Source organism: Teleopsis dalmanni, chromosome X (genome assembly GCF_002237135.1).
Source record: "Teleopsis dalmanni isolate 2A chromosome X, ASM223713v2, whole genome shotgun sequence".
Classification (NCBI taxonomy): domain Eukaryota; kingdom Metazoa; phylum Arthropoda; class Insecta; order Diptera; family Diopsidae; genus Teleopsis; species Teleopsis dalmanni.
The window spans coordinates 61,397,518-61,412,926 of record NC_051848.1 but is presented as its reverse complement, the minus strand read 5'-3'; the positions used below and the strand labels follow the sequence as shown (position 1 = coordinate 61,412,926).

The 15,409-nt window shown below is 29.3% G+C and overlaps 1 protein-coding gene across 6 annotated transcripts; it reads left to right on the top strand.

Moving 5' to 3' along the window:
• The first annotated feature begins 1,105 nt into the window (after positions 1 to 1,105).
• LOC119662611 (brefeldin A-inhibited guanine nucleotide-exchange protein 1) lies at positions 1,106 to 14,980 on the top strand. Of its 6 annotated transcripts, none has more exons than XR_005250834.1 (6): positions 1,106 to 1,196; positions 1,252 to 2,431; positions 4,489 to 6,803; positions 8,201 to 10,168; positions 11,501 to 11,728; positions 14,197 to 14,980. XR_005250834.1 is itself a non-coding variant. In XM_038072266.1 (6 exons), exons 3-6 carry the CDS (start codon positions 1,606 to 1,608, stop codon positions 11,636 to 11,638), a joined length of 5,247 nt encoding a protein of 1,748 aa, XP_037928194.1. In that variant the 5' UTR covers positions 1,106 to 1,196; positions 1,252 to 1,461; positions 1,533 to 1,605; the 3' UTR covers positions 11,639 to 11,800. The 6 variants fall into 6 exon arrangements, 4 of the variants coding, with proteins under 4 accessions (XP_037928194.1, XP_037928193.1, XP_037928195.1 ...); XR_005250833.1 differs by having other exon boundaries at positions 14,186 to 14,980; XM_038072266.1 differs by lacking the exon at positions 14,197 to 14,980 and having other exon boundaries at positions 1,252 to 1,461; positions 1,533 to 2,431; positions 11,501 to 11,800.
• Positions 14,981 to 15,409: the final 429 nt, after the last annotated feature.

The following is a 15,409-nucleotide window of genomic DNA, read 5'->3' as shown; positions in this document are numbered from 1 at the left end:
ATTGGAGTTTTGTCTATATTTCGTGCCAATCTTTTCCCAAGCAAGTTGTGTGGGAAATTAGTAAAAAAAGAGTTTAATTTAATATGTAAGTAACCAATAATGATCAGTTTTTATTATATATTATATAGGGGAATTCAATTCTAGGAAGGAATACACTTTGAGGAATATTCAGAATAGGGGTGATACTTTCATATATTTGATAATATAGTTTTGTTCTAAAATGACTTTAATCGAGTTTATTAGAGCTGTACAGTGAATTCATTCGTTGTTGGAATGGTTGGACGAAAATTAAAAGAATTTGATTTGTTTTACAGTCAGTTAGAACGTGAATATATAAAAAATATAATGATTTAAGTAAATATTTAAATGAGTTTATAGATTTTACTAAAGTTTAAATTAAGTCATTGTTTTTCAGAGCTCTTATATTTTGTTTCTTAAATGTTTTTGATAATTTAAAATCTTTTTTTAAGTCTCAAAAATCTAAATAAGTAGATTTTCATAGAACGAATATTATTAGTTCTATTTACGATAATATATAATCTTATTGTATATAAGTCTTTATATACATATATGGGTCTAAACCAGTTTTAAACTTTTATTTTAAAGTTAACTAAGAATAATGAACTGGAGTGCTAGATCCTTCGCCTTGTGCTTATATTAATGTTAACAATTATATCTAAATTTTATTTAGCTATAGATATTTAGATATTTTGGTAGGTGTAGCTTTATTATATTGTAGTCGTTATTCGTTATTGCGTTCAAAATGCTGGGATCGTTGGTTGGGTTGCTGTAACAGTTTTTGAGATTTCTCATGGTTACAATATATCCACATTTGGGACATATTGGCTGTACATACATAAATGCTCAAATGTTAGGCTAAAAAATTATTTCAGTAATGTTGACGTAAAAATGATCAGATCAAATAGGCAGGCATTGCCATAAGTCAGATGAAAGAAAAGTTTGATTTAAATTTCAAAAAACTTTATAGTTTTTTATAATTTAAGTTGTGTTTATGAAAGTATTTACTGAAGCAAAATTAAATGTTGAAAAATTATAACACATGAAAGTGGAGAATGAAAATATATATTTTTTAGATATTCGCATGCGAAAATTTATTTGTTCGTACAATTCATTAAAAATAATAAAAATTTTAGTACAAATATTAATTAAAAGAACAACTTTAAGAAGTTTAATAAGTGAGTATTTGAACAATAATTAAAATAATTATAATTAGTAAGCAAAATATGTTAGTACATTGAATTAAATTAGAAATTGACGTTTGATGTCGCAAGCAGCTGTTACACGTTAAAGATTAATCGATTTTATTGAGTCTTATCGATTCCAAGTTGTCATCACTAAATTGGTTTTCTCGTTGACATTCGTTTGATGACGTTTTTTTTTTCAATGAACAGTGATAATTTTTAGTGCTCGATTTCACTTTACTAATTGCGATTATTTTTGGTAATTAAATTTTTTGTTATATATAAAAAATGCAATTACGATATCATAACAACAATCAAAACAAAGTCTAGGAGGATGTGTTGATTTGCTATTGCCTGCACACTGAGCATCCAAGACAAGTTTATAGTGAAGGACCTTGGCAATATGCAAAGTTACCCCACAAAAACTAAAGAAATGTTTATTGTGCGTGCATTAGAGAAAATCCTTGCGGACAAGGATATAAGACGTTCGCAAAACTCACAATTGAAAAAGTCCTGCGATTCCGCATTGGAACAAATAAAGAATGAATTAATAAATGCTGGACAAATAGCCGAGGGTAATGAGTTACCTTGTGCTGCATTGCCATTACCTAAAAATGATGCTGCTAGCATTATTAATGCAGAAACATATTTCCTGCCATTCGAATTAGCATGTAAAAGTAAATCACCGCGAATTGTTGTCACTGCATTGGATTGTTTACAAAAATTAATAGCTTATGGCCATTTGACGGGTACCATACAAGATTCAGCCAGTCCAGGTCACCTGTTAATCGATCGTATTGTGAATACGATTTGTGGTTGTTTCAATGGACCACAAACCGATGAAGGTGTGCAATTGCAAATAATTAAAGCTTTGTTAACAGTTGTCACATCTCAACATGTGGAGATACATGAAGGTACCGTTTTGCAAGCTGTACGAACGTGTTATGACATTTACTTGTCTAGCAAAAATTTGGTTAACCAAACAACGGCACGCGCTACACTTACACAAATGTTAAATGTAATATTTGCACGTATGGAGAATCAAATCTATGAGATGCCTCCAGTAAACCTACAGACAACAGGTGCCAATCATGTTAATCACAATAGTAGTGGCAGTGATAGCAATTCGGTGCATACACCAATAGCAGCGTCGAATACGCATGATGCAATCGAAAATGATGACTCGCCTGAAGGTCTTGCAAGTTCTGTGTTAGAAGAGATAATAAGCTGTAAGTATATAAATATGAATATATATGATATGATTTTATTAATCAATGCAGTAAAAATAATAATTTTATATTTTTAATAGAATTAATTTCCATTATGTTTTAATCAAACTGATATGTGTGAGTCAACAAAATACCTTTTTGCACCTCTTATCAGTATCACATATGAACTAATATTTCTGGAAGTAATTTCATATTTATATGTCGCAAGGATTAATTAGTTCTGCACTAAGTTCTGCAGAGGTCAAAAATGCATCATCATTTTTAGTAGAACAATTTTATCTCAATTACATATCAAATATCTATTTTTTAAAAGCAGTTGTGTTTATTTAAAAAAAATCTCTATTAACTAAGTAGAGTGTCTGTTTTTTGAAGTGCTTGTTATTATTAAATGAAACAGTTTTGTTTTTATACATAAATTTATATAATTATAAATGATTAAAGTCAAGCCATTTGAATTGTACGCAACTCAATTAATTTATATTTATCTTTTCAATTAAGTTTTTATGACGCCACATAACGTGTTGTGGACCGTATTTCTGTTCAGCTTTTGCTTTGAGACAACAGCTGTTAATATTTGTTTTTATTCGTTCTTAAAAAACTATTTTTTATTATAAAATTTATTTTCCATCGTTTAAAATTATTTATCATCATTTATTTAAATTAATTGAATCAAGATTTTGTGTTACTAGGCACTATATAGAAATTTGATTTAGTTCCTATAAATATATGAAAAAACAAAAAAAACTCTACCTTCAGATTAAAAAAAAAATTGTGTGATCCTTCGATAATTTACATTATTACTAGCTATAGTAAGTACTGTCTCCTTCCACGAGTAGACACATACATGGAATTAAGATGTAGTGGAATTGTTGCTGTTGTTGTAGTCCTCCGGAATCTGAAAGCAGATAACATGTAAGAATCACAAGACGAATACATGAGTAAGGAAGTGGATAGGTGGAGTTAGAGTTAGGGGGATAAAGGAAGGGGTGTGGGGGGTACACAAAGCCAGTAAAGTGCTTTTATATTGAAGCAGTAAGTTGCAGACAAATTTATTAGTAAAAGGTTAACCGTGGTGCTTGTATTATTAGTTAACTAAAAGTTATTTCTTTTAGTCTATTTAAAAAATAGAAGAATAACAAAGATAAGTATATTGGGATAATCCATTAAGGCTATTGCTGATATAATCCGTTTGGGGGGAGTTAAACGTATACGTACAGCCATCCACACAGATGCAGTATCCTCTTCGAGATCAACACAACAAGGTTCTCAACAGGTTTCCGCTTAACATCTCCCAGGAAGAACGACGTCTCCTCCATGAAGCAAGAATATAAAAACGTCTATTCCTAACATCTGCTCAAACTGCAGCTTTACCTCCTATGGCGTCACCCATCTGTTCTCTTATCCCACCGCACACACAAACCTCCGTCCAATTGACCTTTGGATCCACCACATTGAACTGGTCAAGTTTTAAGTCCTACCCACCGCAATACTCCACTTCTCCCTATTTCAACTCCCCTACCTTTAACGACCACTCTTCCTCATCCTATCCCATGTAATCGTGAATCCTGTTTTTAGATCCTAGCGAGTTACAACAACAACAACCCAGGCCAGTGCATTCAAAATCGCTTATAGGAACTTTTAACTTAAAATGATTTAAGGATTGTATGCAACTAAGTAAAAATAATATAAGAATAATTAAAGAAATTTTGATAGGTCACTTTAGGTTGAACTGTTACCTTACAAAACTGGGAATTTACTCTAATGAAACTTGTAAGTTTTGTAGGGGAAGAGATTGGGATCTCAATACACCTGCTGGGAGTTTGCTCTAGCTGACATATTTTGATCTGTCAAAAATGTGTCTTTCCTCACATATTCTTAAATGCTAAATTCTACTACTTGTATAAACAATTGGTATTATACATTCTATTTAAAGAGTCTATATATTAATAAAACATATTCTTGCATTATACATATTTACATTTAAAGATATATTTTCAATATATAATTAACTATTTATTTTAATTGACTACAATATGTCTATTTTTATATTCTTTTAGCTGCAATAGAAGAAGTACTTAAGGAAGAAGCGGCATCTCCTAAAGTGAATGGCGAAGACACTATATCCAATAATTTATCTCCAATTGACGGTGATCTAAATCATGCACCATCCGAAGAGAGTGTTGAAGCCCATAGTGAAAGCGATGCTATTGTTACTGCAAAATTTACGCACGTGCTGCAAAAAGATGCGTTTCTAGTTTTTCGTGCACTTTGTAAACTTTCTATGAAGCCTCTACCAGAAGGTCATCCCGATCCAAAGTCACATGAGTTACGTTCAAAGGTTTTGTCATTGCATTTGCTGCTTTCAATACTACAAAATGCTGGTCCAGTATTTCGTTCCAATGAGATGTTTATCATGGCAATCAAACAGTATTTGTGCGTAGCGCTATCTAAAAATGGTGTTAGTTTAGTACCAGAAGTGTTCGAATTATCATTATCCATATTTGTGGCGCTTTTATCTAATTTCAAAGTGCACCTCAAGAAGCAAATTGAAGTGTTCTTTAAGGAAATCTTTCTTAATATTCTGGAAGCAACATCAAGTTCTTTTGAGCATAAGTGGATGGTCATACAAGCTTTGACGCGCATTTGTGCAGATGCACAATCTGTAGTGGATATTTATGTGAATTATGATTGCGATTTCTCGGCAGCTAATTTATTTGAACGTTTGGTAAATGATTTATCTAAGATTGCTCAAGGGCGTCAAGCGGTAGAATTGGGTGCAAATCCCATGCAGGAGAAGTCAATGCGAAAGCGTGGCTTAGAGTGTTTGGTATCAATTTTGAAATGTATGGTAGAATGGAGTCAAGATTTATATGTGAATCCGAACATGCGTTCTCCACATGCACATGATGGCACTGCGCAAAGAACTAATCATCATCATGAGCTGAATGTGTCTCACGACAATGCCGATAATGTATCGCAAACCAATACAATTATACATTCTGTACATGGTGGTTCCAGCCACAGTCTTAATTCCTACGGTAGTGTTAAAAATAATGAAGTACTTGATTTGCCTGAGGCTTTAGAAGAACGTAAAATGCGTAAAGAGGTTATGGAGACTGGGATTGAGCTTTTTAATCGCAAACCTAAGAAGGGCGTACAATTTTTGCAGGAGAAAAATCTTTTGGGTCTTTCTTGTAAAGATATTGCAAAATGGTTACATGAAGATGAACGTCTTGATAAGACCATGATTGGCGAGTACATTGGTGACAATGATGAGCATTCGAAAGAAGTTATGTGCGCATATATTGATGCATTCGAGTTTCATGGTATGGAAGTAGTGGCGGCCTTACGTTTATTACTTGAAGAATTTCGTTTACCAGGCGAAGCACAAAAAATTGATCGACTTATGGAAAAATTTGCGAGTCGTTACTGGGAATGCAATCCAAATATAAAAATCTTCCAGAGTGCTGATACAGTTTACGTGCTTGCTTATTCGATCATAATGTTAACAACTGATCTGCATTCACCGCAAGTCAAAATCAAAATGACAAAAGAACAATACATTAAAATTAATCAAGGCATAAGCAAGGATAGTAAAGATGATTTGCCCGAAGAATATCTCTCTTCTATATACGATGAAATAGCTGGGCAAGAAATAAAAATGAAGAACACGACAGTCAACAAACCTGGTAAACAATATATTGCTAATGAAAAGAGACGTAAATTATTGTGGAACATGGAAATGGAAGCTATATCGACAACAGCAAAGAATCTAATGGAATCAGTTTCTCATGTTAAGTCACCATTCACATCTGCTAAGCACTTGGAGCATGTACGTCCAATGTTTAAAATGGCATGGACATCATTTTTGGCTGCTTTCTCAGTTGGTCTTCAAGATTGTGATGATCCGGAAATTGCTTGTTTGTGTTTGGATGGCATACGCTGTGCAATACGTATAGCTTGCATATTCCATATGAGTCTGGAGCGTGATGCTTACGTACAGGCGTTGGCACGATTTACACTGCTTACTGCTAATTCACCTATAAACGAGATGAAAGCTAAAAATATTGATACTATCAAAACACTGATTATGGTTGCACATACTGATGGCAATTATTTAGGATCTAGCTGGTTGGATATAGTCAAGTGCATTAGTCAATTGGAATTAGCGCAATTAATTGGAACTGGCGTAAGACCACAGTTTTTGTCCGGCGCACAGACAACGTTGAAAGACTCACTGAATCCTAGTGTCAAAGAACATATCGGTGAAACGAGTAGTCAAAGCGTCGTTGTTGCTGTAGACCGCATTTTTACTGGGTCAATACGATTGGATGGTGATGCGATTGTTGATTTTGTAAAAGCATTGTGTCAGGTAAGTGTAGATAAACTTAAGTTCATTTCAAAGCCAATTTATTAAATTGGTTAATACGTGTTAATTATGTTAAGTACGCAACAAAATTATTTTACAAAAATCGTGCATGCAAATGTGTTCATTTACAAATTTATATATTAATGACATTAAAATTCGCTGATGTGTTAGTATTACAATTTTAATCTTGACTAAATTATTACTTACGACGTAAAAGTGAAGCATGTTTAATCTTTAAAGATTGAAATTACTTTAAACAACCGAAGATTAGTCTAAGTTTAATTACTTTTAATGACTTTTAATAAAAGTTATTTTATTTCTAATAAAAATCTCATATTTGCTTTATACACTTTTTATTTAGTTTGTTTTTTTTACAAGGAGGTTTTTTTCGAATAGTAGTGAACTACAACAACAAAAATGCATTATATTATTTTAATTAATTGTATTTTTGGTTGACCATATAGCTGTTTCGAGTATTGCCAAATATCCATCATCAGTGGTCTTGGAAATAATTCTTGTATTTAATTATTCGTAAATAATTTTTTAAGACTGTAATTTAAATTTCAATACTATTCTGCTTGTAGAGGCATTATTTGTTGCATGATTTATATATTCTTTCTTGTGTATAGAAACTAATCTAGGAACGTAATGCTGAGAAAGTCATGCTAATGTTACTCCACGAATCGCAGGGGCGAGACCAATATTTTGTAAATATAAGTTGTAATTTAACGAAATTTTTCAGACGGAAGTGACTATTATATTTATATTTAATTCATATTTATAGTTTTTTTACTATAAAACCATTATAGAAAGAGAGTGAAAACTTTTGAGTGGAAGTTTACTTGATCACGAGCAGTTTCCGTGCATAAAATTATTGAAAAAGAAAGAGATTACAATTTTGTTGGTGTAGTAATATGAAAACGCATTCCATATCGATGTGTAGCCTTTTCCATAACAACTAGTGCGATATAGGGATATAGTATAACTTTCGAGATGCGTTCTTCTTAGTTCTAAAATGGTTACATTGATTACATTTACAGAAAACTGCACCTGCCAACAAGCCTCAATAAGTATATGCAATTACATTATTTCCACAAACGATGCTTCTATTACTCTTTGTTAGTGTTTTTCATCTAAAAATATGCAATTGTGAAGCGTGATGTCTCGCGCACTAACCTATATAGACACATAGGGTATGAAAAAAGTTGTTCAGAGTACTGAATAATAATTACCTATAATAAACTTGTCAGTTACACGTTGTAATATATAATTTGTATTGTCAAATACTGCTTTTGTAGTATATTTGATATTTTATATTATTTATTTATTAATTATAATTATTATTTATTTTATTAATTATTTTTATTATTATTATTAATTATTTTTTATTCATATTGTAGGTATCTGTAGACGAATTGCAAAATGTTCAACCGCGCATGTTTTCATTACAAAAAATCGTTGAGATATCCTATTATAATATGGAGCGTATACGTTTGCAATGGTCACGTATTTGGCAAGTGCTGGGTGAGCACTTCAACACTGTTGGCTGTAATACAAACGAAGAGATTGCATTTTTTGCACTCGATTCCTTGCGTCAATTGTCCATGAAATTTATGGAAAAGGGAGAATTCGCTAATTTCCGTTTCCAAAAAGACTTCTTACGTCCTTTTGAGCATATAATGAAAAAGAATCAATCACCAGCCATACGTGATATGGTAGTTCGTTGCATAGCGCAAATGGTCAATTCACAGGCACATAATATCAAATCCGGTTGGAAGAACATATTTTCGATATTCCATCTGGCTGCTGGTGATCATGAGGAGGCTATAGTTGAGTTGGCATTTCAAACAACGGGCAAAATCATTGGTGAGCTGTATCAAAAACAATTTGCCATAATGGTAGACTCGTTCCAAGATGCTGTGAAATGTTTATCAGAATTTGCTTGTAATGCAAGATTTCCAGATACAAGTATGGAAGCTATACGTTTGGTGCGCACATGCGCATTATGTGTACACGATGCACCGCATTTGTTTGCCGAACATGCTGGTATGGAAAATGATATATCCGTAGCGGAGGAGGATCGTGTATGGGTGCGTGGCTGGTTTCCAATGTTATTTTCATTATCATGTGTTGTGAATCGCTGTAAATTGGATGTACGCACACGTGGATTGACGGTGCTCTTCGAAATTGTGAAAACACACGGCGAAAGTTTTAAACCAAATTGGTGGAAAGATTTGTTTAATATTATTTTCCGCATTTTCGACAATATGAAGTTACCAGAACATGTAACTGAAAAATCTGAATGGATGACAACAACTTGTAACCATGCGCTGTATGCCATTATTGATGTATTTACGCAGTATTTTGATGTTCTTGGACATTTGTTACTGGAAGATTTGTTTGCACAACTGCACTGGTGTGTACAGCAAAGCAATGAACAGTTAGCAAGATCTGGTACAAATTGTTTGGAAAATCTTGTAATCTCAAATGGTTTTAAATTTAATGAGGCAACTTGGGATAAAACTTGTCAGTGTATACTAGATATATTCGATGCCACTTTACCAACAGAACTGTTAACATGGCGTCCAACACAACAACAAATCCAAATGACTCAACAACAGCAACAATATCCACAGAGGAAGACTTTCTCACGACAAAATTCGTATGATAAAAATTCAAAAGGTGAAATGATTATGAATCATAGCCATTCTCAGCATTCCGTCTATAATACCAGCTTCGATGAAAATGTGGGAACACCGATGACTATGTATCATCAGCAGACGCAGCTTTTTCCACATAATGTCCTCTTCGAAAATCTGCTCATAAAATGCGTTGTGCAATTAGAATTAATACAGACAATGGACAATATTGTTTTCTTTCCGGCAACATCGCGTAAGGAAGATGCTGAAACTTTAGCTCAAGCGGCTGCTGATTTAACAGGTACTAGTGCCGCTCATAGCATTATCGATTGTCAGCGAGAAGAGCAGGGCATGTATAGTTATTTACGAACACGACAACTTTTGCAGCTGGCTGATTGTTTAATGCAATCACATCGTTTCGCCAAACGTTTCAATGCAGATCAAGATCAACGTAATCTTTTATGGCGTGCCGGTTTCAAAGGCTCTGTAAAACCGAATTTGTTAAAACAAGAGACTGCCTCATTGGCTTGTGTGCTTAGAATCTACTTTAAAATGTATTGTGATGAAAACCGACGAAGTGATTGGCAAAGTATTGAGCTCGAATTGGTGCGTGTATGTAAGGAGGCGCTGTCCTATTTCCTAAATTTGAAAAGTGAAGCACATCGTGATGCATGGACGACGCTTTTGTTACTTATACTGACGCGTATTCTTAAATTAGATGATACCAGGGTATAGTATAAATTTTTTTATATATTTAATATATGTTTTTATATATTTAGTATATGTTTTTATATATATAAATAATTTAATAATTTTATATATTTTTTTAATATAATCTTATCAAATGATTAATGCTTCTCTTGCTGGCTAAGAGCTTACTAAATTGATAGTGAGACTCTTACCAAAATTATTCCTAAATTTATTCTAAGAAAATATTTACTTATACAAAAAAAAATTTATTATTAATTTCAAATGAATTCCTTAAGTAAATAAAATTTGGAACTTCTGTCGGTGAAAGAAATTGACATATTGCGTGAGTGATCCAGAATTAATTACTAAATTCTTTGCTTTAAGTCTGAAACATTTTTGCACGGACGCAGATTACTTTTAATTGAGGTTTATACTTTTTTGTATTTACCGTGTAATTACTTGATAATTATTGATTAAACTTCATAAATTAAACTGTTCATTGACCGTTGGTTATTTGTTTTCTAATTAATATCAACTATCATTATTCGATTTTGTAATTTTCAATAATAATAGATAATAATATGAATTCTTTAATATATCACAAAAACTCTAACAAAAAAATTAATTCTTTAAAGAAATAAAATAAATCATTTTTAAACAATAATTTATCATTTTATATTTTTATTGCATAATTTTTTGTTTATTTTATTTATTTATTTATTTTATTTTTTGTTTATCTTATTTATTTATTTTATTTATTTATTTTATTTATTTATTTTATTTTTATTTATTTGATTTTTTACTTATATTATTTTTGTATTTTTGTTTTTCACTTATTTAATATTTTATATATTTTGTTTTTTATTTATTTATTTCATTTTTAATTTTTATAATTTTTTATTTTATTTGTTTTATTTTATATTTATTTATTTATTTTCATAATGCGATAGAGCTATTATTTTTAACTTATTTAAAATAAGGACGGTATTTCCTATCTGTCTTTCGTTATTTTCTTATTAGGTGATATTACTTTCCACGTGACTTAGCTGTTGGAGACAGTTATACCGCTCAGTTATACCGTTCTCAGTTTAATAATAAGTATTATAATTATATGTATAAATACTAAAATTTACTTGTTAAAATTACTTAAAAAATTCTGATGGTTCAATATATTGTTTTCTAATAGAAAGTTTCTATATTCTAAAAATAGTTTTTTCCTTTTGATTTACCTCACGTTTCCCGTATTTTTTCGGCTTCTTCAGGGTTATGTGGATTTCTAACTGTTAATAAATAAACTTAACATAATAATTATTATATTTTAATTGCTATATAGATCATTACTCATATATACATTTTTATTGACTTTTTTAGTTTGCAACACATGTTTCCAATTATTATACCCAACTTTGTGAAATTATGTGGTTCGATTTAAAACCTGAACTTAGAAGTGTCCTTAGACGAGTCTTTCTGCGAAGTGGTCCAGTATTTAATATTGTTAGCGCCAAATAATCTTCGAAATGCTGACTACTATTGTTGATGCCGCTGCCGCGCTGCTTTAAATATTCGACGTCGTGATTAATTGTTAACTGATTGAACTAAGTACATATATGAAAATATATAGATATACACCAATGCATATATTTATAAATATTTTACTTTATTTGCGTATAAAAAAATGTATGTATACATATATAAGAAAAAAAAAATAGACATTATTAATATTATTATATTATATATTTATATATTAATTATTCCGTATATATATTTAATTTTATATATATTACATATACACAAATACACAGAAACACGTTAAATTATATATTATAAACACACTTGAATATTTACATATTTATATAAATACTCTTTTTTTAAGAGTTAAGTAATTAATTATATACAAATTTGCCTATATATGTACGTTATAACACATATGTATGCGTATATAAATTTTATTTTTTTTATCTTTGTTTTAATATGTTTATAAAAATTTTTTTAAAACGATTATTATCTTTTATAAATTTTATTATTTTCCGGTATTTTTTTTATGTATTATTATCTTTATAAAAATTTTTTCTCAATATTAATATCTTCTGTAGATTTTATTGTACATAAATTTTATTTTTTTTTTTTAATGTATTGATATATTTATAAAAAATTTCTTACCATGATTACCGTCTTTTATAAATTTTAATATTTTCTATTTATTTATTTTTTTTTTGTGTTAATATCTTTATAACAATTTTCTTGCAATTTTCTTTTTACCTATATAGAAGCATAAAAATAAAACAAAAGATTATTGTGAAAAAAAAAGTAATTAATATTTATGTAAATATTTTGTAACAATTTGTTTTTTTACAATTTTTTTTTTAATTAATACTTTATTCTATTATTGTATATACATTTATGTGTATATGTAAAATCCGTTAAAATTTCTTAATAATTATATAAATATTTTTAATTACTTTTTTGTAATTAATTTTTTTGTTAAATTTTATTAATTTTAAGAAATATTAACACAAAAAAAGAAAACAGTAATTTCTTCTTATCAATTTAAATAGTTTTTCACTATATATATATGTTTAAATACTGTTATATATTTTGTATATTTTTTATTTTTGCATTATTTATTACGTTTTATGATATTAATAATATCTTATGTAATTAATACTTTTTAATTATTCAATGTGTTTTATTTTATTATAATTTCAAGAAAATGTCATTTATTTAAAAATGTTTAAATATTATTTGCATAAAAATGAGTGTATATGTATATCACTTGTATTTTTGTTATTTTATGTTAATTTAAGAAATGAAAATAATGAAAATTGTATTTTTTACCCATTGCTGAATTGTACATATGTGTCGAAATATTATTTATGATTAATTTTAAAATGTTTATAAAATTTGTTATCAAATATTTTAAATAATTGAAATAATCTCAATAAATATGTATCTAACTAAATTGTAACTAAAATATTTTAATTTCAAAGTTATTTTTTCTCAATACACAGTTATTTACGTTTAAGTTTATTTATGTACATATATGGGCATATAAATTAACATTGCGTACGAGAAATAAGAACAAAATATATATAATATTAAAAATTATATTTAATGATTACACTTTACTGGATTGTTAGTTGGAAGTTGAAATTCGTGTTTAAATATATATTGTTATAGGTTTAGCCTTACGGTTCCTGGTAGCAATATTTTAATGCAAGACATAACATAATAGTAAATAAATACTTGTAGAAACGTTTTATATATATGTATAAAAATAGATGATATATATTCGTCTTTATGTAAATGGAAAGTACCTTTTATAATTGTCAAATAATGCGTTTTTACTATAATACGTTTCTATATATTTTTATTTTTCTTGTTCGTAAATATGTATTTAATATATACATATTTTTAAAGATCTATTATCTTTATTAATTTTATTGTTGTTATATATTGTACATTTTACATTTGCTTGAATGCTTTTGTTTTTAATATTTTAACTAGTCGTTAATCGCATTACATAAAGTCTAAAATTTTGTTAAATATTTATTTTTAATTGAGAATATTTTTAAAGATTATTTTTTAATAATTATTTTGTTTTGAATTCTTAGCTGGCATAATGAAAAATATATTCATCTAAAAGTATTTGTGAAATCGGTAACATTTTTTTAGCACTTATTATATATAATATAAAAGTCAGACATAATATATAATAGACGTACATATAAAAGAAATACATACAAAATATATGATTTTTGTTTTGATTTTGTGAAATATATTAATTATTAAAAATATTATATTGTATTATGATTATTAAAAACCTATTAGCGTAAAAGAGTTAATATTTAATTATAATATAAAAAATTTGTATATTATATACAGTATACATAGTTTAATTTTAATAAAATAAAAACAATTAAGAAATAAATAAACAATATAGAAAATATATTTTTTATATTCATTCGGTATGTTATTAGTTTTGAATTTGAAATGTTTTTTATTTTAATTGAAAAAAAAATATTTTATTTCGGTTTTTGATCCACCATAAACATCCAGCTTTGGTTCAGCAAATCCATCGGTTGTTTTTGGTTTTCGGTTTAGAAAAGAAGCTCGATATATGAGTGCCACTTGAGTTAATGCAAAAAATCTTATGGACCAAATCTACATCTGCGAATCGCTGCTGAATTACAACAAAATCGACCCATTACTGAAGCGGTTGGTGACGTGATGAAATATGTTGACTGGATCACTTCCAACAACGTCAAGCGAAAACGGTCGTGATTGAATCGTGGTAAGCCGACTGAAACGGTTCCCAAGCCACGGCCAGGATTGACAGCCATGGAGGTTTTATGGGATTGGCAGGGAATTATCTACTATGAGCTGTCCACCTACGATAAAATTCTTAATTAGGAACTGTACTGTCAACAATAGCACAAATGGATCCACTAAAGGAAGCAATCGCTCACAAACGACCAGCTTTGGGCAATAGAAGAGGAATTGTGTTCTATCAGAACAACGCAAGGCCACACATATCAATAATGAGTCGCCAAAAGTTCTAGACGCTTAATTGGGAAGTTTTTATGCACATAGTCCAGACCTTGCACCAACTGATTTTCATCTGTTCCTGTCCATTACGAACATTTTTCTGATGAAAAATTCTGTTCAAGAGAAGCTTGTGCAAATGAGAGTGACATAATTAAATGGTTATTGCCCTCAAAATGGTAAGAAATTATCGAACAAAACGGCGCATATTTGACCTAAAACGGATCGTTCTAACTATGCAAAAAACCTTCAATTCACTGCAAAAATAATGGATTTTGTTTTACTATACCTATTATATATAAAAAATACATAAAATTATATATGTATACGCTGAGAAATATCTGTATATTATTTTAAATATTGATCATGTTGGCATAGAACTGTTTTCAGCAAGAAGTATAAATATATTAAGAATGGACTGCATATCTGAAATGTGTTTTATATAAATATCATATATTTATGGTCTGTATACAATAGAAATATATATTTATATAAAAGAACCATTTAGTAATTTGGACACTTCCTCATTATGACAACATGGTATATCAGATATAAAAGGTAACTGCATCTATAATTCGGGCAAATGATATTTTCCTCCCTCAACAACTTAAACATTAAGTTGATTTATATATATCACGTTTCTATCTTAATAAAATTTTTTTACTTTAATTTATCTGTAATATATCACATTTTATATAATACACTTAACAAAATATCCAGGTGATTGAATTAGACGCC

Excerpts from the sequence above, each read along its gene's own strand:
- LOC119662611 (XM_038072266.1), top strand. The coding sequence starts at position 1,606 with ATGCAAAGTTACCCCACAAAAACTAAAGAAATGTTTATTGTGCGTGCA. Across the intron at positions 2,432-4,488 it reads GTTAGAAGAGATAATAAGCT|CTGCAATAGAAGAAGTACTT; the intron begins GTAAGTATATAA and ends ATATTCTTTTAG. Across the intron at positions 10,169-11,500 it reads TTAAATTAGATGATACCAGG|TTTGCAACACATGTTTCCAA; the intron begins GTATAGTATAAA and ends TGACTTTTTTAG.